At 39.0% G+C, this 24,639-nt stretch overlaps 1 protein-coding gene across 1 annotated transcript in view; it reads left to right on the top strand.

Moving 5' to 3' along the window:
* Positions 1-23,159, top strand: part of LOC112909983 (cytochrome P450 3A12) — a 45,358-nt gene extending 22,199 nt beyond the window's left edge. Inside the window, exons 7-15 of the mRNA XM_072753088.1 lie at positions 4,505-4,618; positions 4,873-4,961; positions 6,381-6,529; positions 11,129-11,256; positions 12,311-12,377; positions 16,261-16,421; positions 18,475-18,701; positions 21,390-21,552; positions 22,717-23,159. Of these exons, the coding sequence (XP_072609189.1) occupies positions 4,505-4,618; positions 4,873-4,961; positions 6,381-6,529; positions 11,129-11,256; positions 12,311-12,377; positions 16,261-16,421; positions 18,475-18,701; positions 21,390-21,552; positions 22,717-22,812 (1,194 nt within the window). The 3' untranslated portion in view covers positions 22,813-23,159. The remainder of the gene's footprint in view (positions 1-4,504; positions 4,619-4,872; positions 4,962-6,380; positions 6,530-11,128; positions 11,257-12,310; positions 12,378-16,260; positions 16,422-18,474; positions 18,702-21,389; positions 21,553-22,716) is intronic.
* The last annotated feature ends 1,480 nt before the right edge of the window (positions 23,160-24,639 follow it).

Genomic DNA, 24,639 nt, shown 5'->3' with positions numbered 1-24,639 from the left:
CCAGAACTTATCCATCTCATTACTAAAAGTTTGTACGAAGTGATTTCTATCTGCCATTTGCCCCAACCTCTGATAACTACCATTCTACCCTCTACTACTGAGCTTGACTTCATTTTTCTAGATTCCACTTGTAAGTGAGATCGTGCAAATCCTGTCCTGTGTCTGGTTTAGTGCTCCTACCCTGTTGTCCATGTTGTCCAGGCTCATCCATGCTTGGAAATGACAAGATTTCCTTCCTTTTTAAGATTGAGTAATATTTCATTTTCTGTATCTATTCATCTTTCCCTTTACATTTTAAAGTAATTATTGATAATGATTTATTGTCATTTTGTTAGTCCAGCTGTTTAATTGATCAATTTTTCCTCCTTCCCATCTTCCATTGTAATTTCATGTTGCTTTTTTCCCACAACTGTGGGAAAAATGCTTTGATTTTTTTCACTTTATCTTTTCTGTGCCTACTCTAGGTTTTGTTTTGGAGTTATCAGGGAGCTTACATAAAATATCCTCTAGATATAGCAGTCTGTTTTAAGCTGATCAGAACTTAAATTTGTTTAAATCCAAACTCAATGCTTTTATTCCTCCTCACCAATTTTATGTTTTTGGTATCACAGTTTACACATTTTTATAACATGTATCTAACACATTATTTTAGCTGTAGTTCCTCTTTTATTTACTTTAATTTAAAAAATTTTTTTAATTGGAGTTCAATTTGCCAACATATAGCATAACACCCAGTGCTCATCCCGCCAAGTGCCCCCCTCAGTGCCCATCACCCAGTCACCCCAACTCCCCACCCCCCTCCCCTTCCACTACCCCTTGTTCATTTCCCAGAGTTAGGTGTCTGTCATGTTTTGTCACCCTCACTGATATTTTCACTCATTTTCTCTCTTTTTATTCCCTTTCATTAATTTTTATGTTCCCCAAATGAATGAGACCATATAATGTTTGTCCTTTTCTGATTGACTTATTTCACTGTAGTTCCTTTTTTAAAAAATTGTCTTTTAGCTTTCTCTTGAGTTACAGGTAATTTGCATATTATCACTACAATATCACTGTGTTGTGAATTATGTATTTATATATTTATCAGTTACATTTATGCTTTCATGTGATTTTATGTTACTAGTAAGTTTTTTTTTTTTTTTTTTTTTTGCCAACTTGAAGGACTCCCTTTAGTATTTCTTGTAAGGCAGGCTTAGTGGTGATGAATTCTGTCTACTTTTGCTTGTCTGGAAATGTCTTTATCTCTCTCTCTTTTCTGAAAGCCTTGTTTTTCTGGGTAAGGTATTCTTAGTTGGTATTTTTTTTTTCAACACTTTGAAGAAATCACTCCCTCTATTTTGCTTTTCAAGATTTCTGCTGAGAAATCCACTGATAGTCCCATGGTGTTCCTTTGTATTTGATGGCTCCTTTTCTCTTGCTGCTTTCAAGATTTTTTGGGGGGTTCAATTTTTGACAGTGTTACTATAATGTCTCATGGAGAAGTGTTTTTCAGATTCAATCTTACTGGGGACTTCAAGCTTATTTCCCAATATTTCCATACATTTCCCTAGGTTTGGGAAGTTTTCAGCTGTTGTTCCTTTAAATAAGTATTCTACCCACTTCTCTCTTTCCCATGGGACTCCCATAACATGAATATTGTTTCACTTGATGGTCCTATAAGGGATGGTCCTGTAGGCTTTCCACCCCCAGTTTGTTCATTCTTTCGTTCTTCCATTCTTTCATTCTTTCTTTTCTTCTCCACTCTGACTGAATTATTTGAAATAATCCCCAGGACATGATTGGTTCAGACAGTTGGGGGCCACAATATTGGCAACTGCATGATCCTTAGCAGCAAGTGAAGTAGAGGGTTCTTTGTGCCTGTGGTGTCTGTTGGGGTCTTCAACAGCACCACCAGATCCAGTGCCATAGGACTGGGGAAAGAGAATAGTGGCAAGAGTTGGTGCTCTACACACACTTGTCTGTAGGGGCTGAAAGCAGTCTTATGCCCAGAACAGAGCTAATGCCAGTGGTAGGGCCTATGCCAACTATGGGCACACAAGTAGATTTGAATGCCTGAGCTGTCTGTGTGTACTCACGTGGCTTCAGGGCTAGCCTGTAGTGCATACACAGCAGCAGGCACTCATGACTAGAGTTCAGACTGGCATGGTTGTGGGTGTACAACTTCAGGGGTTAGCTGTAGTCTCAGTGGCAGTGCAGTGTAGTGACAGGAATCAGGCATGACTTCAGGTACCTGAAAGGTACTGGGGCTGGGATGGTGTTTTGTATGTATGCCCAGTTACAGAGGCCAAGAGTGGTTGGTGGTATAGATTCTAGGGCTCAGGATTTTGGGTGTGGTGCTGGCTGAGGCAACTCAAGTGAATGCAGATGGGACACAGCAGACTCAGGCATCTGGATCTGCAAATGAGAAAACCTGTGAAACTAACTGCAGCAAAATCTTAGAGGGTGCACAGTGCTGTGCTGGCTGTAGATTCCCCAGGAGCTAAGACTGCTAGGGTCCTCTGAGAGTGGTACATGGAACTGTGTTTACTCCTGCCACTTCGCTGATACTGGTAGTCCTGCCCTTCTTTGTTCCTAGCTATGTCTAGATGTGTCAGCTATGCCAGTCCCTGGAAGGTTTGAAACCAAACAGTTGCTAGTGCCATGCCCTGAAGGACTGGGGCTAATGGTCGCTTATCCTTCTGCTCATTACCCAAGAAGGGGAATTGTGGCAGATCAGGGAGTATCCTGTTGTGCTGAGCAGTGCTGGCCTGGGTCATGGGGTGATGCAAGCAAAATGACTTTATTTCCCTTACCTTGTTTTTGTATGGTTATTCTCAGGAATTTTAGTCTACTGTGTTGTTGAAGTTTCTTACTTCAACTTGACTCCTAAGCTCTTAGACTTATTTTTGTTTATGGATAGCCATCTAATTGTTGCTCCTTTGTGGGATGACAGAGGCTGATGTGTCCTATTTCATCATCTTAGTGATATAACATCAATCTTTCATCACTGAGGTGATGTTGGCTTTAGAGTTTTTAGATGTTTGTTATTAAGTTGTGGAAGTTTTCCTGTCTTCCTGGTTTGTGAGATTTTTATCATGAAATGGTGTTGGGGATATCCATTTTGTTTTTATTTTGTTTTAATTAAAATTTTTAAAATTAAAATTTAATTAATTAACATATACTGTATTATTAGTTTCAGAGGTAGAATTCAGTAATCTATCAGTTGCATACTATACCCAGTGCTCATTACTTCAGGTGCCCTCCTTAATGCCTATTACCCAGGTACCCCATCCCCCCCACGTCCCCACCAGCAACCTTCAGTTTGTTCCCTATAGTTAAGATTGTCTTATGGTTTGCCTCCCTCTCTGTTTTCCTATTATTTTATTTTTCCTTCCCTTCACCTATGTTCATCTGCTTTTTTTCTTAAATTCCATATATGAGTGAAATTATATGGTATTTGTCTTTCTCTACCTGACTTATTTTGCTTAGCATAATACCCTCTAGTTCCATCCACAGTGTTGCAAATGGCAAGATTTCCTTCTTTGTGGTGGTTAAATAATATTTAATTATATATGTATAATTAATCTTTATCCATTCATCTGTCAATGGATATCGGGGCTCTTTTCATATTTTGGCAATTGTGAACACTGCTGCTATAAACATTGGGTACATAGTGCAATGGCTGTGTTGAGGGTAGCTCTATTTTTAATTTTTAGAGGAACCTCCATACTGTTTTCCAGAGTGGCTGCATCAGTTTGCATTTCCATCAACAGTGTAAGAGGCTACCCTTTCTCTGCATCCTCGCCAACACATGTTATTTCCTGAGTTGTTAATTTTAGCCATGGAGATACCCACTTTAAACAAAATATAATTTAGAAAGATGGAAGAAACATTCAAGCTGGTTGACTTGATAGGCAAGTCCCAAGCTGAGAAATAGAATCATCTAACTCTTTTTCTTTATGTTCCTTTGGGGAAAGTATAGGGGGAAAGATTTCCATGTAACTACATCATTTCTTCACAATAGCAAATGGATTCCTAATCTTTTTATTGTTAACTACTTTTCTTTTTAAATCACCTTATCAAGACATCTGTTTGAGATGCTCATGATATAGATATGTGTAAAGGCAGAACTGGTCTGAGGCAACATACATTTGACAGGGCTATCTGGCTATCTTCTACCAATCCAATTCTACTCTGCAGTTTAGAAGAATGTACAAGCTGTTAATCCTGTGTATTCTCCTGGAGGAGTAGTTTTGCTGCCAAATTTTCCATACCACATTTACACTGAAAAGTAGATGGAATATAAATGCTAGAAAGCACTCATGTGGCTGGATAACTCCTTCAGACTTACAGGAAGCTAAGCATTTGGGATAAATATCGATTAAGCACCTACCATAGAGCCTGCTACTAAGTCAGTAATCACTAAATATTTGTTGAACAATTTCTGCATGTTTAACAAATTTTCCACAACGTTTGAGGCCTTCAAAACTTATGTAGGGCAAAATGTGTTTTGCTTTGACTCCAGTCTTTAGGTCCAGTGGGATTTATGAAAAGTGCCATCTCTCTGTCTGAGGATGAAGAATGGAAGAGAATACGAACATTGCTGTCCCCAACCTTCACCAGTGGAAAGCTCAAGGAGGTAAGAAAAGAAGAGGTTCAATTAGAAAGTTAAGGAATACATCTGGGGACAGGTAGGAAATAAGATCGTAGTCCATTTCTAAGGACTAGTCTGCTGATTTTGGGCTTCCTAGAAATGGTCTTTTCATGTCCTGGAAGAAACATGATAAAATTTGTTATTAAATGTCCTTTCCTGCTCTATGTTTGTGAAAGCCATGTCATTATGGGACTTGATTCTTGGATTTAACTTCAGATGGTGTTGTATTTTGTGTGTAGATGTTCCCCATCATTGGCCAGTATGGAGATGTGTTGGTGAGGAACCTGAGGAAGGAGGCAGAGAAAGGCAAATCCATCAACTTGAAAGAGTAAGTAGGAGTGCAGCTTCTAGGATTCCAACTCTGTCATGACACTTTCCAGCTGTTGAAAGCCCAATTCCCACTGTTGAGTTACTCCAATGAACAAGCTGAAGTAGATATGTGGTATTACAAGCTGAAGTAGACATGTGGCCCAGTGGGCCAGCCAAGGAGAGGTAGCTTATCTAAAAAGGCAGAGCAGCTAGGAGAGAGAGAGGGTCTTCTTTTGTGTACATGAGGCAGGATTAATTTATCTGCTTTATTGTCACCTTGGATATCATGGAAGACAAAAATATGTGCTTGAGAAAAAAGGAAACATGATTGTACCAAATCTTTTAGTGTAGAGAGTATGGAATGGTGGTGGTGGGAGAACACTTGGTATATATTGCTGGGCACTGGGTGGGGCAAGAAAGTGATCATGTGGAACTTGGAACAACTTAAACCCCTTCCTGATTTTGTTGCCGATATTAGCAAAATACTAAATATTTTTTTTTTGCAAAATGCTAAATATTAACTCTTATGACTATTTGTCCTTCTTTCAATCTCAAAAGAGAGAAGGCCCTGCTCATGGGATGGGTAGGGTGGCTATATATATATATATATATATATATATATATATATATAGTCTCTCTCTCTCTCTATATATATATATACTGGTATATTTTTTAATTATGCAGGATGAACAGATGTATATTAGGATTGTCCTAGGAAAACTAGTGGTATATGATCACTTAGCTATGGCATCCCCTAAATCAATTTTGGTGTGATTTAATATATATTTTTTAACTAGGAACATTCTTAGTTGAACATTTTCCAGAAATAAGTGAGTACTCAGGGCAATCTCAGATCAATGGAGATGAGACAAAATGGGTCTTTCAGGAGACTTAACAAGGGTGTAGAGAAAAGGGATGGTATTCTTGGCAGCACAGAACAGGGTAGGGTGTTGGTGTCCGGTAATGTGCTAAGGAGGAATCAGCTCTGAGCATACAGACTGTGGTGAGAGAAGATCCAGTTCAGTTTCAGCTTTCTTGACTCCCTGAGAAAGGTTTAATTATTCCACCATTTGTCCTGCTCAGACACAGTGATTATCCACCTTCTACTGCCCGTACTCAAAACACATTCATGTAATTTGTCTGATTTGGGGTCTCTATCCCTCCATGACTGAGCTCTTTGAGCTCAGAGATTTGTCTAACTTGCCCTAGTATCCCCATCACCCCCAGCACAAGGCCAGCTGCATCACTTGCACCTCATGAGTGAGTGTGACTCACTCACTCACTATAGACTCTTTAGATGATCCAGCAGGTGTTCTGGAAGTATGGCTCTTGTCTTGCCTGAACATTGGAATCTACATGCACTTCTTGCTGAATGTGTTGGCTGAGGATAGTAAAGAGGTGCTGATTTTATCATCCACGTCTTTGTTTTTCTACTCAGCATCTTTGGAGCCTACAGCATGGATGTGATTACCAGCACATCGTTTGGAGTGAACATTGATTCCCTCAACAACCCACAAGATCCCTTTGTGGAAAATATCAGGAAGCTCTTAAAATTTGATTTCCTTGATCCATTTTTCTTCTCAATATGTACGTACAGGGCTATTTTCCTTTTTCTCCTCCCTTCCTGTTTTCTCCCCTTCTTTCCTCCCTCACTTCCTCTTTTCCTAACCTTCAACAACAATTTTATTGAGATATAACTTCATATAACATGTAAGTCCCCCTTTGAAAATGTACAATTCAATTTTTACAGTCTTGAGTGTTCATCAACCAAGGAATGGATTAAGAAAATGTGATATGTGTATACCATGGAATCTTATTCAGTCATAAAAATGGAAGAAAATCCTGTACTTGGACAACATGATAGATCCTGAGGGCATTATGATAAATGAAATAAGTCAGACAGGGAAAGACAAATACTGTATGACTTCAATTGTGTGTGGAATAAAAAAAAAATACAAAAAGGAGATCAGATCTATGGTTCCAGAGGCAGAGGCTGGGAATAGTACTTGAAAGAAGGTGACCAAAGGTACAAACTTTCAGCTCTAAGATAAGTATCAAACTGATAAATACAACTTGATGACTGTAGTTAACACTGCTAGGGATGCCTAGGTAGCTCAGCTGTTGAGCATCTGCCTTTGGCTCAGGGCATGATCATGGGGTCCTGGGATTGAGTCCCCCATCAGGTTTCCCACGGGGGGTCTGCTTCTCTCTCTGACTATGCCTCTGCCTCTCTCATGAATAAATGAATAAAATCTTAAACAAAACAAAACAAAACAAAACAAAAAGACACTGTTGTATGATGTATTTGTAATTTGCCAAGAGAGTAGTTTGTAGAAGTTCTCATCATAATGGTGGGTAATTTTGTTTTTATAACTACAGGAGAAGATAGATGTTAATTAATTTTATTGTGTATCATTTCATTATATATGTGTGTCAAGTATATGCAGTACACCTTAACTTCTATAGTACAATATGTCTATTATAACTCAATGAAACTGAAAATTCTTCTTGTGCATTCAGAGATGTGTGTAACTTTTACTGCTGTCCATTGTTGGAATATTGTTTTCAACCCAGAAATCATGTACTTTTTTTACTATTACTTCCCACTTTCCTTAGCTCTAAGCAACCACTAATCTACTTTTGTCTTAAAAGATTTGTTTCTTCTGGACTCTTCATACAGAGAGTCATTATAACATCTGATTTTTGTGGCTGCCTTCTTTCATTAGCATAATGTTTTCAAGATTCATCCATGTTGCAGCATGCATCAGAACCTTCTTTTTATGGCAGAACAATATTGCATTGAATAGACATATTGCATTTTGTTTATCCTTCCTTTATTTGATGGACATTTGTGTGTTTCCAACTCTTGGCATTTGTGAATAGTGCTGCTATCCACATATATGCACAAGTTTTTGTTTAAATACTTGTTTTCAATTCCTTTGGGTATGTACTCAGAGGTGGAATTGTAAAATAACTTTGCTATATTTGTACAACGTTTTACATTGTAACTTGCTAAGTTACTAAGATATAGTATGTTTAATTCAATAAGGAACTGCCAAACTGTTTTCCACCATTTCCACTAATAATGATATCATTGTACATTCCCACTAGTACAGCATGAAGGTTCTAGTTTCTGCCCATCCTTGCCAACATTTGGTCTACACTTGTCTATCTTTTTGATGATGGCCATCTGAATGGGTGTGAAGGGTATCCCATTGTGATTTTGTTTCGCATTTCCTGTGGCTAGTGAAGTTGAGTAACTTTTTATATGCTTGTTGCCTATTTCATAACTTCTTTAGATAAATATGTATTCAAATTCTTGGTTGGGATGTCTAGGGCAATGTTGAATAGAAGTGGCTATAGAGGGACACTGGGTGGCTCAGCGGTTGAGTGTCTGCCTTTGGGTCAGAGCGTGATCCTGGGGTCCTGGGATTGAGTCTCACAGTGGGCTTCCCATGGGGAACCTACTTCTTCCTCTGCCTATGTCTCTGCCTCTCTCTGTGTCTCTCATGAATAAATAAATAAATAAATAAATAAATAAATAAATAAATATTTAAAAAGGGAAGTGACTATAAAGGCATCCTTGTTTTGTTTAATCTTAGCAGGAAGTGTCCAGTTTATATTAATTGTGGTATCAGCTATGAGTTTTTTGTAGATGCCCTTTGTTAGGTTGAGGACATTCCCTTTTGTTCCTAGTTTGTTGAGTGTTTTTATTGTTAAATGGTGTTGGATTTTTGTTAAATACTTTTTCTGCCTGTATTGAGATGACCATGTGGTTTTTAAAAAAATTTATTATTGTATTGTATTGTATTGTATTGTATTGTATTGTATTGTATACCCTGGCATCACTGGGGTAAACCCCTCTTGGTTATGTTATATCCTTCTTTTGATACATTGCTGGGTTCACTTGGCTAGTATTTTGTTGCAGATTTGTGATGTCATAAGATGACATGTCATAAGATATGTTGGTCAGTAGTCTTATTCTATTTTATTTTTTTTGTTTGGTTTTAGTATTAGAGTAATAGTGACCTCATAAAATGAGTTTGGTAGTATTCCTACCTCTTCTGTTTTTTGGAAGAATTTGTACAAAATTCGCATTGATTCTACTTTAAATGTTTGCTAGAACTTAATTGTGAAACATACGGAGCTAAGCTTCTTTTTGTTAGTAGTATCTTCACTACAAATTCAGTCTTTTTATTTGTCTTTCAGATTGCCTGTAGGTTTTTTTTTTTTAATATCACTTTCTAGTTAATCTTTTTCTAGGATTTTTCCATTTCATCTATTTTATTGGTGTATAGTTGTTCATAGTATTCCCTATATTCCTTATTATTATTTTTTTTATAAATTAATTTTTTATTGGTGTTCAATTTACCAACATACAAAATAACACCCAGTGCTCATCCCGTCAAGTGTCCCCCTCAGTGCTCGTCACCCATTCACCCCCACCCCCGCCCTCCTCCCCCTCCACCACCCCTAGTTCCTTTCCCAGAGTTAGGAGTCTTTATGTGCTGTCTCCCTTTCTGATATTTCCCACACATTTCTTCTCCCTTCCCCTCTATTCCCTTTCACTATTATTTATATTCCCCAAGTGAATGAGAACATACACTGTTTGTCATTCTCCGATTGACTTACTTCACTCAGCATAATACCCTTCAGTTCCATCCACGTTGAAGCAAATGGTGGGTATTTGTCGTTTCTAATGGCTGAGGAATATTCCATTGTATACATAAACCACATCTTCTTTATCCATTCATCTTTCGATGGACACCGAGACTCCTTCCACAGTTTGGCTATTGTGGACATTGCTGCTATAAACATCGGGGTGCAGGTGTCGCGGCGTTTCATTGCATCTGAATCTTTGGGGTAAATCCCCAACAGTGCAATTGATGGGTCGTAGGGCAGGTCTATTTTTAACTCTTTGAGGAACCTCCACACAGTTTTCCAGAGTGGCTGCACCAGTTCACATTCCCACCAACAGTGTAAGAGGGTTCCCTTTTCTCCGCATCCTCTCCAACATTTGTTGTTTCCTGCCTTGTTAATTTTCCCCATTCTCACTGGTGTGAGGTGGTATCTCATTGTGGTTTTGATTTGTATTTCCCTGATGGCAAGTGATGCGGAGCATTTCCTCATGTGCTTGTTGGCCATGTCCATGTCTTCCTCTGTGAGATTTCTCTTCATGTCTTTTGCCCATTTCATGATTGGATTATTTGTTTCTTTGGTGTTGAGTTTAATAAGTTCTTTATAGATTTTGGAAACTAGCCCTTATTATTTTTGTAATGTTGGCAGTGATCTTCTCTTTCATTTCTGATGATAGTAATTTGAATCTTTTCTCCTTTTTTTCTTGGTCAGCCTACCTCAAGGTCTTTTGAAAGATTCAGCTTTGCTTTTATTGAATTTTCTCTTGTTTTTTTTTTTTATTCTTATTTCATAAGTTTCACCTCTTGTCTGTGCTATATGCTTCCTTCTGCTTGCTTTAGTTTTAGTGTGCTCTTGTATTTTTGGCATGTTTTTTGACAGAAAGCTCATTGCTTTGAGATCTTGGTTCTTTTTGATAGGCAGGTGTATATAATGATAAATTTCTTTTTGGTCATTGCTTTTATGATATCCCATGAGCTTTGGTATGTGATTTCTTCATTTTCATAATCTCTAAACGATTCTAAAGTGCCCATTTGATTTCTTCTTTGCCCACTGGCTGTATAGGAATGCATGTATAATTTCTACAGATTTGTGAATTTCCCAATGTTGTTTGTGTTCCTGATTTCTAATTATATTCCATTGTGGTAAAAGGGCTGCTATGTATTATTTTCATTTTGACAACAATTTCTTAAACAGCATGATTAATTAAAGTAGCATATTATGGTCTAGTGTTTCCAAATAGGCTCTAGTCCAAAATAAAAGGCTAAGATATTCAGGGATGTAGTCCTGTTCCTTTGGTCACTCCAGAGATGTGGCAGGAAACACTGATCTGACTGCGCTAGTGGTGGTCCCTATGTCTGACTTGCTCTGGCTCAGCCATTGGCTTGAAAATTCGAGGAAAAATCATAGAGGGAATAACTCCTGATATGAATGACTCCTGGTGTCTTTTAATCCTCTGATTGGAAGACCAAGTTATAATTTTCCAGGGAAATTTTGCATTTTCATTGTAATTTCAACTCTTTGTTTGTTTGTTTTTTTTTCCCGTTACAGTACTGTTTCCATTCCTTACCCCAGTTTTTGAAGTATTAAATATCTGGCTCTTTCCAAAAAGTGTTACTGATTTTTTCACAAAATCTGTAAAAAGAATGAAGGAAAATCGCCTCAAAGATAAACAAAAGGTAAATCCCATGGTGGTTATGTGTGGGTGTTCACTTTTGATCTTTTATTGAGCTGTATACATCCAATGTGCACACTTCTAAGTATATATATATTTTTTGTATATTTTTATGGTAGGTAGAGAACTATAGGATTTAGAGCAGAAGACTACAATTTTAGGGAGAATGAAAAAGGTGAAGGTCAAGGAAGGAGATAAGATGAGTCAGAGACAATATTTAAAACTTAATAATAAACATAGCAACTGGTATGTCACTGCATAAACTTTAGTGAGAGAAAAGCTACCACTTCCCTTCAATAAATTGGCAAAACATAAGAATTATTTTTAAAATCATTTTCCTGGTAGTGTAATTTTGCCAAATCTTACATTGGCAAAGAATCCCTTCAATTCAAACCCTTTTATCCTACTCCTTCTCCAGGGGAAAGTCCCATCAGGCACCTGGTGGAATATAGTCTGTGTTAAATTTGAGCCTGTCATAGTCTGAAATGGGTAGAAGTCTTCTCTGGACACTGAAGCTGCAAGCTGGCTAAGCCAGCTTTGCCTTCATGAGGCCTGATGGCCAGCACTAGGATGTGTGTAGGACAAGGAGACAGGGCTGATATCACTGAATATTGTGCAGAGGTCTGGGAGAGTGGGACATTGGAAGATGCTGACACAGAAACTGCTCATGGGCTCTGCAGAGGTCAGGGATTGGTCTATGTGGCTATTCATTAAGAATTAAGACTGGAAGAAAGGACTGAAGTCAGGTACTTTCTCCTTAGCTAGTAGATGTGACAGGAGAGGGATCAGGCAACTCTTGGGCCAGGAAGGTATGTTCAAAAGTCAGAGAAGCTGAGGATCAGACAGAGCAAGATCCAAGAAGCAATGGAACATAATGGCTGGATTCCTGTCAGGGAAAAATCCTGCTCTCCAATCTCTGACAACACTAGTCAAACTTCTGGAAATTTTTAGAGGTAAAGGACCATATACCCAGGAAAGATGTTATGTATTTTACCTCTCATTTATTTCTGACTTCACAAGTGATTTTTTGTCTTTGAAATTTCTCTTTCTGTTTCTAGCATCGAGTGGACTTTCTTCAGCTGATGATTAACTCCCAGAATTCTAAAGAAACAGACACTCATAAAGGTAGGCAAGGAGAGCTTCAGAGGGCCATTGATGGGGTGGCTCAGAGAGATGGGTGTGATTCTGAGGTGTGGAGGATGATTTTTAGCAGATGAAATTTTGTCAAATAAAGACACATGTTCAGATACAAATGGTAGAGCATTTTCCAGGAAAACAAGTCCATAAGTTTTTTCAAAGCTTGAAGGGCAATGATAGGCAAACAATCAGTGGTCTCCCACAGGGAGCTTGTTTTTTTCTTTCTTTCTTTTTTTTTTTTTTAAGATTTTATTTATTTATGAGAGCCTGATGTGGGACTCGATCCCAGGATTCCAGGATCACGCTCTGGGCCAAAGGCAGGCGCTAAACTGCTGAGCCACCCAGGGATCCCCAGGGAGTTTGTTTTTAATGTCAATCCTGCAGCCTAATCCAGATCCAGTTAATCAGAACCTCTGCCTGGAAATTCACATCAGGATTCATTACATCAGGAGGCACATGGCCCCAGTATTGGTGACCTTAACTTGACACACTTGGTTAAATTTGTGTTCACTGGCTTAGTCTACTGGAAGTTTTTTTTTTTTTCTTTTTGTAATTAGGTAGTAACTGGTGCAGGATGCTTTTGTGACTTTGTGCATATTGTGTTTCTCTTAAACTGTTCCCTACTACTTTTATCATCCACAGATGATCTTTGACTATAACCATTATTACCATGATGGTCACAAAATAATGATTTTCTACTTCCACCATTCTTCTACATTCTGAGTGATAGTCCATTGTTAGGGTGAGCTTTCCATTCCTTATTGTATTTGTTTATTTATATATGTCAGTATGATCTCTTATATTACTAACTTAGTCTCTTACATCATTTTTTTTTTAAGATTTATTTATTTATTTATTTATTTATTTATTTATTTATTTACTTATTTATGATAGACATAGAGAGAGAGAGAGAGAGGCAGAGACACAGGAGGAGGGAGAAGCAGGCTCCATGCCAGGAGCCCGACGTGGGACTTGATCCCGGGGCTCCAGGATTGCCCCCTGGGCCAAAGGCAGGCATTAAACTGCCGAGCCACCCACGGATCTCTCTTACATGGTTTTTTATTTAGATCTTCAATTCTCTCAGATTTTTTCTCTGGAAGCCCTTTTTAGTGGGTTCCTGTGTCCTTTTTTCTTTCTTCTTTCTTTATGTTTCCAATAGACTTTATTTTTTATAGCAGTTTAGGTTCACTGCAAAATTGACTGAAAGACATAGAGATTTATCCCATATTCCTCCTGCCCCATCTACATACAGCATCCCCCATTATCAAAAGTCCACACAATATGGTAATTTTGTCATAATCGATATACCTACAATGACACATTATTACCACCCAAAATCCATAGTTTACATTACAGTTTACCCCTAAAGTTGTACATTTTATGGGCTTTGACATATGTATAATGATGTGTAACCACCATTATAGCACATAGAGTATCTGTGTCCTTTTCCCATATTATTTTCTGAGCATTTCCTTGCATTCTGGTGTGAGACATTCCAGATTTCTCTTTTGTTTCCCCTGACGAGCCTTGGAATCAGCCATTTCTCTGAGAAACTCTGATTTTTTTTTTTTTTTTTAGTGAGAATAGTATTTAGAAACCAAAATCTGGGATCCCCGAGTACTCATTGCTACTAGGGTTTCTTTGCTTCTATTTCCTCTCAGTGAGCCAAGTTAAGAACATCAAATATATTTACACAGGACTGACCAACATAAACATTTATATATCTATCCATAACCAGTAATTTAATTATGATCTCTGTGTTTGAAAGAAAAGAAGAGGCTTGCTTTATAGTTTTTATGACAGATATATTTCCATCTTGGTTAAATTCAAGCTATCTATGGTTTGACAGTCATCTCACAAAATTCTTGAATATAACAGTTGATTCTAGAGAAAAAGGATGGGCTTACTCTATCATACCACTAATATATATATGTGTATAACTAATGTCTCATCTATCTATCTATCTATCTATCTATCTATCTATCTATCTAGTTCTACTATTTTCTGTGATGAAGGAAATATTTTATATATGCTTGGTCCTGTACAGAACCACTTCATGTGATTATTCAGTATGTGACATGTGGGTAGTGTTACTGAGATCTGAATCTTTTTTTTTAAGATTTCATTTATTTATTTGACAGAAAGAGAGAGCAAAAGCAGGAGGAGTGGCAGGCAGAGGGAGAGGGAAAAGTAGGTTCTCTGATGAGCAGGGAGCCCAATGTGGGGCTCATTCTCAGGACCCTGAGATCTTGACCTGAGCCATGAGCCAAAGGCAGATGCTCAACTGACTGAGGCACCCAAGCACCCTGAGATCTGAATCTTATACTGTATTTAATATAACTAATTAAAATTTAAATATAAATAGCTATATCCAGCAAGTAGCTACCAATTGGACATCACAGCCCTAAACTTTTATTATCATGGGATCCATGGTAATGGAGGGCAAGAATCTGATGGTTGAATTATCTAGGGCAGCATAACAAAGTATGACTGGGAAATCAGAATTTTGTATATTTTTCTTGTACTTTTTATATTATTTTTAGTTTTGAGCTATGTGTTTGTGTTAGGTCAGTGCTCTTAGTATCTAAACGTCATAATACAGTTCTGATCAAAGAGGTTAGAGCATGACCATGCTGAGTTTCTGCCAGGAGAAAATCAAAGGATATGCCAACATCTTCATAGTGGGGCCATTCATTAAGGAAGGTGACATTCAGACCACGATTGAATAAGTATTGCTAATTCCATTCACTGGATTCAGTTTGTCTAAATTTCATGCTGGCCTATACCCTGCTATTGACACATTCTTTCTTCTGCTCATTTGGTGGCATTACTTATCCTAGTTCCATCACCACTCTTCTAGCTTTTTGTCTGTGTTGTAGTTTCTGTACATGTTGGAGATCATGCACTTGCGAAGTTGTGTGCCAGGTCTTCTACTAGCTGAGACCTCTGAAAGGTATAATCCATGCTTCTCAAGCTAGGTTGTTCACACAAATCACCACATCTCATGAAAGCTCAGACTTTGATTCGATAGTTCTAGGGTGAGGTTTGAGATTCTGCATTTCTAATAAACTCCCAGATGCTGCAGATGCTCATGGTCCATGGATCACTCTTTGAACAACTAGAATTTATCAGTAGCCCAATATTGTTCTCTTCACTTTCCACAAATATGTTTAGATGAAAGATCATTCATTTTTTCCTGACCATTGAGTCTTAGTATCACAAACTCTCTGAAGAAATTTAAGTTCTCTTTTAACTAGAAGAATATAATTTTTCTTGGGGGAGAATGGTATCCCATGTTACTTACGACTGAAGTACTTTTAGGATCCTCCAAAGGTCATGCTGATAACACCATGTACGTTAGACAGAAATGCCATCTCCTGAAATTACCTATCTGTGTTGGTGTGGAGGGCGGCATTAGCAGGAGCAGATGGCCAAGAATAGTACAGACCATAGGGGGATCCCTGGGTGGCGCAGCGGTTTGGCCTGCCTTTGGCCCAGGGCGCGATCCTGGAGACCCGGGATCGAGGCCCACGTCGGGCTCCCGGTGCATGGAGCCTGCTTCTCCCTCTGCCTGTGTCTCTGCCTCTCTCTCTCTCTGTGTGTGACTATCATAAATAAATAAAAATTAAAAAAATTAAAAAAAATAGTATAGACCATAGGAAGAACCAGATCAAGATAACTTCTGGCTTTTCTGGCTCTGTAAGATAGACATCAGAGTGCAAACCACTCTGAGTTTGATTCTGAATTGCTTTTACATTTTCCCCAAGGGAATTGGGAGTTTCAAATGGACTTCTCATTATCTAAAGTGTGGTGTTTTCTTATTTTTTTACATTCACTTGCTATAGCTAAAATGTGTTTCTTCTCCTTTTAGCTCTATCTGATTTGGAGCTGGTGGCCCAATCTGTTATCTTTATTTTTGCTGGCTATGAGACCACTAGCACTTCTCTTTCCTTCCTTATGTATGAACTGGCCACTCACCCTGATGTCCAGCAGAAACTGCAGGAGGAGATTGATGCGACTTTCCCCAATAAGGTGAGGGGGTCATACCTGAAGAAGGGGGTCAGTGTAGGCTTGGTTATGTCTCAGTAACAGATTAGCCCTCAAACCTAGTAGGTTTTCATAAAAAGGTTTACTCCAATTTCCACATTCGCATGTCAGATATGGGCCTTAGCAGAAGTTGGGAGTGAGTCTCTGCTCCAGACAGTTATTGGCGATACCAGGTAAAGAGGCTCCATTTTCTTATACCTGCATTATCTAGAACCTGGGGACTTATTGTTTGCTCGGTAATAAGGAACTATGTGTTACACACTTGATTTTCAAATGTTTGGCTCCAGACTTACATACATCTCATCAGTTCACCCCTCATTTGCAAAATGGTTTCCCGTAAGTTCATGTGAGCTAGGAAATACGGGGGTCTCCATGATCCTGGGTAAGCAGTGTATGTTTCTACTACTTTCTACTACACACCCTATGAAGTGTCAACTCTATTATTTCCATTTAACAAGTCAGGAAACTGAGGTATAGAGAGACAATCTGACATTCTTAAACTATCACATAACTAGTAGTGTAGAATTCAAGCTAGGAGCCAAGTGCTTGGATCCTGATTGACCTCTAATCTGTACAATGTTGGGTCTTACACATAACAGCAAGTGATAGACATATATTGCCCACACTGTTTTCAGATCTCTGCCCATCCTGAAGTTTCCTTCTTATGAAGAGACCTGACCTCTGGGTCTGGAGTGGCCTGTTTGGCAAACAGTGAGACTCCAAGGTGACGACTAGGAGACCCTTCCAGCAACAGAGGGTGGGGCTTAGAATAGGGTTCTGATCCCCTGTATTACTTTTCCTAGAACTGAAATTGTGTGCCCACAATTGGTAGCATCCAATTGTAGCCTTCTCTTGCCCCATTTGCGTTGAAAGAAAGTAGTGTCTCCCCTAATTATTTAGTGTTTTTCTCCAAATATTGTAAACATAATTGAAAAACTAGGAAGGCAGGATATTTCAACCAGGACAGTTTATGAGGAAGAGTGGAGTTTTCTGTGGCACATTCTCCTTTCATGATACAGATGTGTCACCCCTGTTTTGAAAGGAACAAAAGACTTCAACAGATTTCATTTAAGATTAAGGGCCATAGGGAAGGGAAAATATGATTAAAACAGAGAGGGAGTTGGGATTCTGGGTGATGGGCACTGAGGAGGGCACTTGATGAGATGAGTACTGGGTGTTATACATATGTTGGCAAATAGAACTTCAATAAAAACAAATGAAAAAAATACACAGAGAGAGACAAGCCATAAGAGACTCTTAAGTATAGGAAACAAATGAGGGTTGCTGGAGAGGAGGTGGAAGAGTGGTTAGGGTAGTAGGGTAATGAGCATTAAGGAGGGCACTTGATGTAATGAGCGCTGGGTATTATATGCAACTGAGCAGTCAGTTCTAATTCTAATTCTTCCTCTGAAACTAATAATACACTATATGTTAATAAAATAAATTTAAACAAAAAATGTAGAAAAAAGGTCAAGGGTCACACTCTATTAGTCACGTTTGTTCACACAAGGAAGAAAAACCATTACCTGGTAGTGGGAAGGATTTCAGGCCCTGTGTAGGAGATTGTCATAGTGGTCTCCCCCAGTCATTACTATTGCTGCTTATGTCTATTACTCACATGTCAGTGAGCCATTGAGTAGATCAAAGGACATGCTAGACATTCAAATGTCCACAAATACCCTTTGCCAAAATACATGATTCTTAGGTGTTCCTAATACTTCAGTAGTAGTATATACAGTACATTGAACTTTGATCCCAAATCTCAATTTTTAAAAAGATTTTATTTATTTATTTATCTATTTATTTATTTATTTATTTATTCATTTATTTATTTGAGAGAGAGAGAGAGAGAGAGAGAGAGAAGGTAGAGACACAGGCAGAGGGAGAAGCAGGCTCCATGCAGGGAGCCTGACGCAGGACTTGATCCCGGGTCTCAAGGGTCACACCCTACGCTGAAGGTGGCGCTAAACCGCTGAACCACCCAGGCTGCCCCCAAATCTCAATCTCAACAGATCAAAATCTGTTTCTTTCCTTCCAGGCATTGCCCACTTACAATGCCCTTGTGCAGATGGAATATCTGGACATGGTGTTGAATGAAACTCTCCGATTATACCCAATCGCTGGTAGACTTGAGAGGGTCTGTAAGAAAGATGTGGAAATCAGTGGTGTGTTCATTCCCAAAGGGACAGTGGTGATGGTGCCAACCTTTACTCTTCATCGAGACCAGAGTCTCTGGCCAGAGCCTGAGGAATTCCGCCCTGAAAGGTACAGGGAACCATGCAAAGGGGAACCCACCCTCATATTGGAGGATATTCTGTATCTTCTTAGTATAGATGACAATCGTGTGGTGGTACAATGATTTATTTGTACATTTTTTTATTCTTAGAAATATTTTTCATGTTACAAAATGAACATTATTGTCCAAATTTTACAAACTCTAGTTGAGAATAAAGAAAATTAACATCATCACCAGTCACAATATATCAGGATTATTAATCATGTGATGTATGTCCTTGTGGATATTTTTCTATGCATATATAGAAGCTTAAAAGTTAAGATGGCGTTATATATTTTTGAGGTACTGAGTTAATGTAACAGTAAAGTATAAACAATGTACCATATTTGTGTTTGTGATTATATGTATATACATAATATACTTAACCATTATCTTAATTGAGAAAATGGGACTTTTTGTTACTTTAGTGTTTCTGTCCTCTTTAGCTCTCTGGATTTACTCCTTAGATTTTCGCATTCTGTGTTTGTAACCCTGTGCCACCATGTCTGCTAGGTATAGTGTGAGGACAGAGGCTGTGGTGCTGAGAGTTCACATCCCTGGCAGGAGGATCAGCAGCCTGAGGACAGAGTGTGCTGGAGACCTGATAGGTCCTGTGCTGTCTGTGGTTGCAGTTCTAAGCATCTCTCATCTCTCTAGTATCTGGGATTTATCCAAAGTGAGGTCTTCTGTTCTCTAGCCATTTAGACATCCTCCTTGGAGGGGTCTTGAGTTTTCTCTTCTGGGAATTCAGAGCAGAGTCTGGCTTTGGGTAAGCCTGAATTCTGCAAAAGTCCATGCTTTCTTGTTTATTGTATTGGTGGGCAAAATTTGGATGAGTTTTTAGAGACCTAGATGTTTAGCCCCTGACTCAAAGTCCCTGTTAGCAGAGCTCTTTTCTGGTTGCATGGTGTCCTTAGTGCTAGCAATGCATCTACACATAGTACTTGCTGAAAGAACTTAGAGTTGACCAAGTCATCTGTTTTCTGGACCAGGAGACCTGATGGCTCCCAGAAGTTCAGCTGTTCAGTCTCCTATAGCTTCTCAAACAGAAATCAGTGATCACTCCTGTACTTGTTTATGATTCATTCAGCCATGAGAGGAAGTGCTTATCTATGTGTGTTAGGGACTGTGCCAGGAAGTGAAATCCATGTATTAAAAATATCAATTATGAATAATTAAAAAATATTTTATTTATTATTTCAGATAGGCAGAGAGTGAGTGAGAGAGTGAGAGAGAGAGAGCACAAGCAGGGGTGAGGGACAGAGGGAGAAGCAGGATCCCTGTTGGGCAGGGAGCTTGATGTGGGGCTCCACTGGAGGACCCTAATATCATGACCTGAGCCAAAGGCAGACACTTAACCAACTGAGCCACCCAGGTACCCCTTATGGATAATTTTTTAAAATGATTTTATTTGTTTGAGAGAAAGCAAGCATAAGCAGAGGGAGGAGCAGAGGGAGAAGGAGAAGCCCCAATGTGGGGCTTGATTACAGGACCTGAAGATCATTCCCTGAGCCAAAGGCAGATGCTTAACCATCTGAGCCACCCAGTCTTCCCTATTGCAGAGAATTTTTGACACATGCACAAACATTATATATACACAAGTCTATGAAATACTTTTAATGAATTTATATATGCCCACCACCTGCCTAGTAACTACTAACCCGTATCAGCTACTCCATCCACACACCATTATAATTCTTTTACTGTTTTCCATATTATTTTAAGGCATATCATGTAAACATTTCAGTATGTTCTTCATGATATAAGGAGTTTTAAATAATACCTCAGCTAAATGCCATTATCATTTTCTGAAATCCACATGTTTCCTTAATATAAGTATTAAGGAATGAATTTTTTAAAAAGATTTTATTTATTTATTCATGAAAGTGTGTACAGAGAGAGAGAGAGAGAGAGAGAGGCAGAGACACAGGCAGAGAGAAAAGCACAGGCAGAGAGAAGCCTGATGTGGGACTCAATCCCCGGACTCCAGGATCACGCCCTGGGCCAAAGACAGGCGCTAAACTGCTGAGCCAACCAGGGATCCCAAGGAATGAATTTTGAATGAAGCATAGGTCTAACCCAAAAGGAATTTATAGTGTCTTAGAACAGATAGACAAAAACTCAATGATTATAATGATTATACATAGATCTAAGTATCATTATAGTGGAGTAGCGCGTCGCGTGCCCATGTAAATCATGTGAAAATCTTTTCCGTGTAAGTGGTTGGGAGTGGTCCTAGCAGGGAGTGTAGGGATGTGAAGGGAAAAATAACAATGGTAAGACATAGGAGGCATTTCTCTACTTCCTTTTTCTATGAGCATGTGACCAACATAAGTGGGAATGGAGGCATGAACCTACCTTTCCTCCAGTCAGGCTCATTTCGTGCTTGCCTTTCAAAGTGTGGACATCACACCACCCTCAATATAATTCTAGTGTCTAAGATAAATCTTTTCAACAGCATTTATGTCATGTCCTCAGCAAGACTGAATGCTCCCATAGGGCAAGGGGAATCCAACGACCTGTAGCTTACAATTGTCATAGCAGAATAAGCATGGCAGGATTACAGTAACCAACCCATCAAAGTTTCCTATATACTCCTGGTTGAGAACCCCAAACATGTACTTCTTGTGGTTTTTATGACTAACTAAACTTGTTTTCCAATTCCATTGTGGAACCAGGTTCAGTAAGGAGAAGAAGGACAGCATAAATCCTTATACATACCTGCCTTTTGGAACTGGACCCCGAAACTGCATTGGAATGAGGTTTGCGATCATGAACATGAAACTTGCCCTTGTCAGGGTCCTGCAGAACTTCTCCTTCAAACCTTGTAAAGAAACACAGGTCAGAGAGATAACATTCTGCATAAATGGTGTTTTATTGTTTTTTTTTAAACTAAGAGATATGAAATAGATGTGTGTGTGTGTGTGTGTGTGTGTGTGTGTTTGTGAGCGAATGTGCTCATTTATCCTTAGTAATTTGTTATATCAGCCCAGTAATCTATTAGAGTCATCTGTGGCCTTGAAGAGTCCTTTAGCTCTTGAGTGCCACATCTGTGATTCATAACCACCCAACCATAAGGGTCATCTGTCAGTGTAGTTCACATGAAATTATTATGCACAGTCCTTTGATCTTGAGCAGTGTTTTAAATCTCTTTCAAGTCCACTGAGGAAAGGAACACGTTGTGCACAATCATGATGTGCAATGTGGTGATAACCATGATGTGACTTTTGAATGATGCTCTTCTCCACTACAATTTATAGACACTATTGTGACCATGGTTCTCAACCTTGGTTTTACTCTGAAGTCAGTGGGCTCATTAAAAATCCTATATTCTAACATAATTCACCCAGAGAATGGCTTTAAATGTGTCCCCACTGATTCTCAAGTGCAAGCAAGGTTGAGAGTCACTGGTGTGAAACATGCCTGACTGATATGAAGGAGTCCCATGGTCCAGGCCATCCTAGCTACTTGGCTCCACCTTCTCCAGTCAGGCTGTGCTCCCTTTCCATGCTAGTCTGTTATCATGGATGGATGTTTCCATGGGAGAGAGTACAGGATGTTTATCAGTGTAGATGTTCGTAGGATAAAATGTGTAATAAACACTCAGGATGACCTCACAAGCTTCAACTTATACAAAATTATCTCTCTCACTTTTCAAAATTGTTTGCCATAATGGGTAAGAATCTGTTTTAAATTTTAAATACTCATCCGTTTTACTTAAAATTTAAATATAAAAGTATATAAACCAATATGAGTTTGTCTCCAGCCTGGTACTGAGTGGGTGGTCAGTAGATACCCTGTTGAATGAGTGATGGATGAATGCTTACATACTCCAGTCTTGACAACTTACAGAATAATTTTGAAGAATCAGAGATATATGAATCTATAAGTAGTATTTATATATTGGTAATGCATTATTGTCCTTCATATATCTTGCCTGCTTTGCTTCTGTTGTTAGCTGGATTTTCATTGGTCGTTTCTCATATACTTGTTTAACTGTTGCAGATCCCCCTGAAATTAAATGCTCAAGGGCTTATTCAACCTGAAAAGCCCATTGTTCTCAAGGTTGAGCCAAGAGATGGGAGTGTAAATGGAGCCTGACTTTCCCTAAGGACTTCCTTTTGTTCTTCAAGAAACTATCCCAGAACACCAGAGACCTCAATTTCCTTTGATTATGTGGTTTCACTCATGTAGGGAATATGAGAAATAGTGAAAGGGATTATAGGGGAAAGAAGGGAAAGTGAGTGGGAAAAATTAGAGAGGGTGACACAGAATGAGAAACTCTTAACTCTGGGAAATGAACAAGGGATAGTGGAAGGGGAGGCAGGTGGGGGGATGGGGTGACTGACAGGCACTGAGGAGGGCACTTGACGGGATGAGCACTGGGTGTTACAATGTATGGTTGGCAAATCAAACTTCAATAAAAAATATATTAAAACCCCCAGAAATGAAGGTGGGCTTCATGTACAACCTGTGATAGATGACTATGGATTCCACACATTCATTTAGCTTTCTCTGGTATCTGTGTAGAGCATTATATATTATGGGGAATAAAGGAAGTAGCTCATAAGTGCCAGACATGTAGACACAGTTTATCTGTTTCACACAGACTACCCCCAGTTTGTACCATCCACTACCCTGAGTGTTGATCTAGAATAAAACTTTCTCAATAACTTTATCAACAAACTTTAATGGAAACAGGAATTATTGTGGTGGTGGTGGTGGTAATGACATTTATATCACATGTCTTATTTGTAATATTCTACATTGAATATTACACTTAGCAAGTCAATCAACATCTCTTTACAAAAGTATTAACATGGCTTCATCCACATTAAGGGGGAATCTATAGAACTAATGAGTGAGAGCCAGTGAATGAATGTTTTGACCATTACAGTCCCTGGGTGAATGGAGCTTGTTCAGAACTCCAATGTGCTCAGTTAAGATAGGTGAGAGTTAATCTACTGTGACTTTGCCTGTTGCTCAGAATGTATATTTCTAGTTTAATTCTACAGGTTTTGGATCACATGTTTTTTTATATCTCTTGATTGAGGCACTTAGTATTATATTATTAGTTTTGATTTAATATTTTCGTGTCCTCTTCCCTGCTGTTCTGGTAGGCAGCGAACATATTTGTCTTTGTGTTCCAGCCTCAGCTCCCAACTGTCCTGACACAATGAACATCAAATAAGAGATGGTTGGTTGTCCAGTTGTTTGGGAAGAAAGGCTAAAAGCATTTGTCTGTTTCAGCTGGTATCAGAAGATGAATAGGATTCTTCCTTTCCAACTCTCCCTTCCAGCCCCTTCTTTCTCTTCTCCTCTCCTTTTCCTTTGCTTTCCTTCCTAGATAATTCAGTCCTTAAGCCATAGGTGGGGCACAGGCGAGAGGGTAGCCTCACATTGGAGGTCAGGGACAGAGAAGGGAGTCACAGTGACTTGACTCCAAGTTAGAGACTGAGTAGGGTGGGGAGGGGGTCCACATGGAGTGTGTCCACATGGAGCATTCTGGCATGGCTGTGGGAGCCCAAGCTAGGTGAGAAGGGTGTCCATATGGAGGCGTGGCTGGTAAGAGCCCCCAGAGCCTAAATACAGTGTATAGAACCCAAGTAAAATTGTGGGGGTATTCATGAGTGTTGAGGGATGGAGTAGGGATTAGTTACATGGAGGGGGATTTATCAAATAAGTAAATATATTAATGATAAATGGTTTCAGGAGTTTCTTCCGTAAGAGTAGGGAGTCATTGATTTGGAAAGGGAGAAAACCAAAAGAAGCCTATATATTCAGATTGAAAGTGAGTGTGTCAATGTAAAGTCCTGCTTTTCTATAGATAGATGATAGATTGGTAGAAATGTTTGTCTCTGTGTGTAAAAACACATTTCCCCTCCCTCTCTCCACAGATAGTTCTTAGAAACAGTGACTTTGTAAGAG

The sequence above is a fragment of the Vulpes vulpes genome, chromosome 3 (genome assembly GCF_048418805.1).
Source record: "Vulpes vulpes isolate BD-2025 chromosome 3, VulVul3, whole genome shotgun sequence".
In the NCBI taxonomy this organism is placed as follows: Eukaryota; Metazoa; Chordata; class Mammalia; order Carnivora; family Canidae; genus Vulpes; species Vulpes vulpes.
This window is presented reverse-complemented; position numbering and strand designations above follow the sequence as displayed.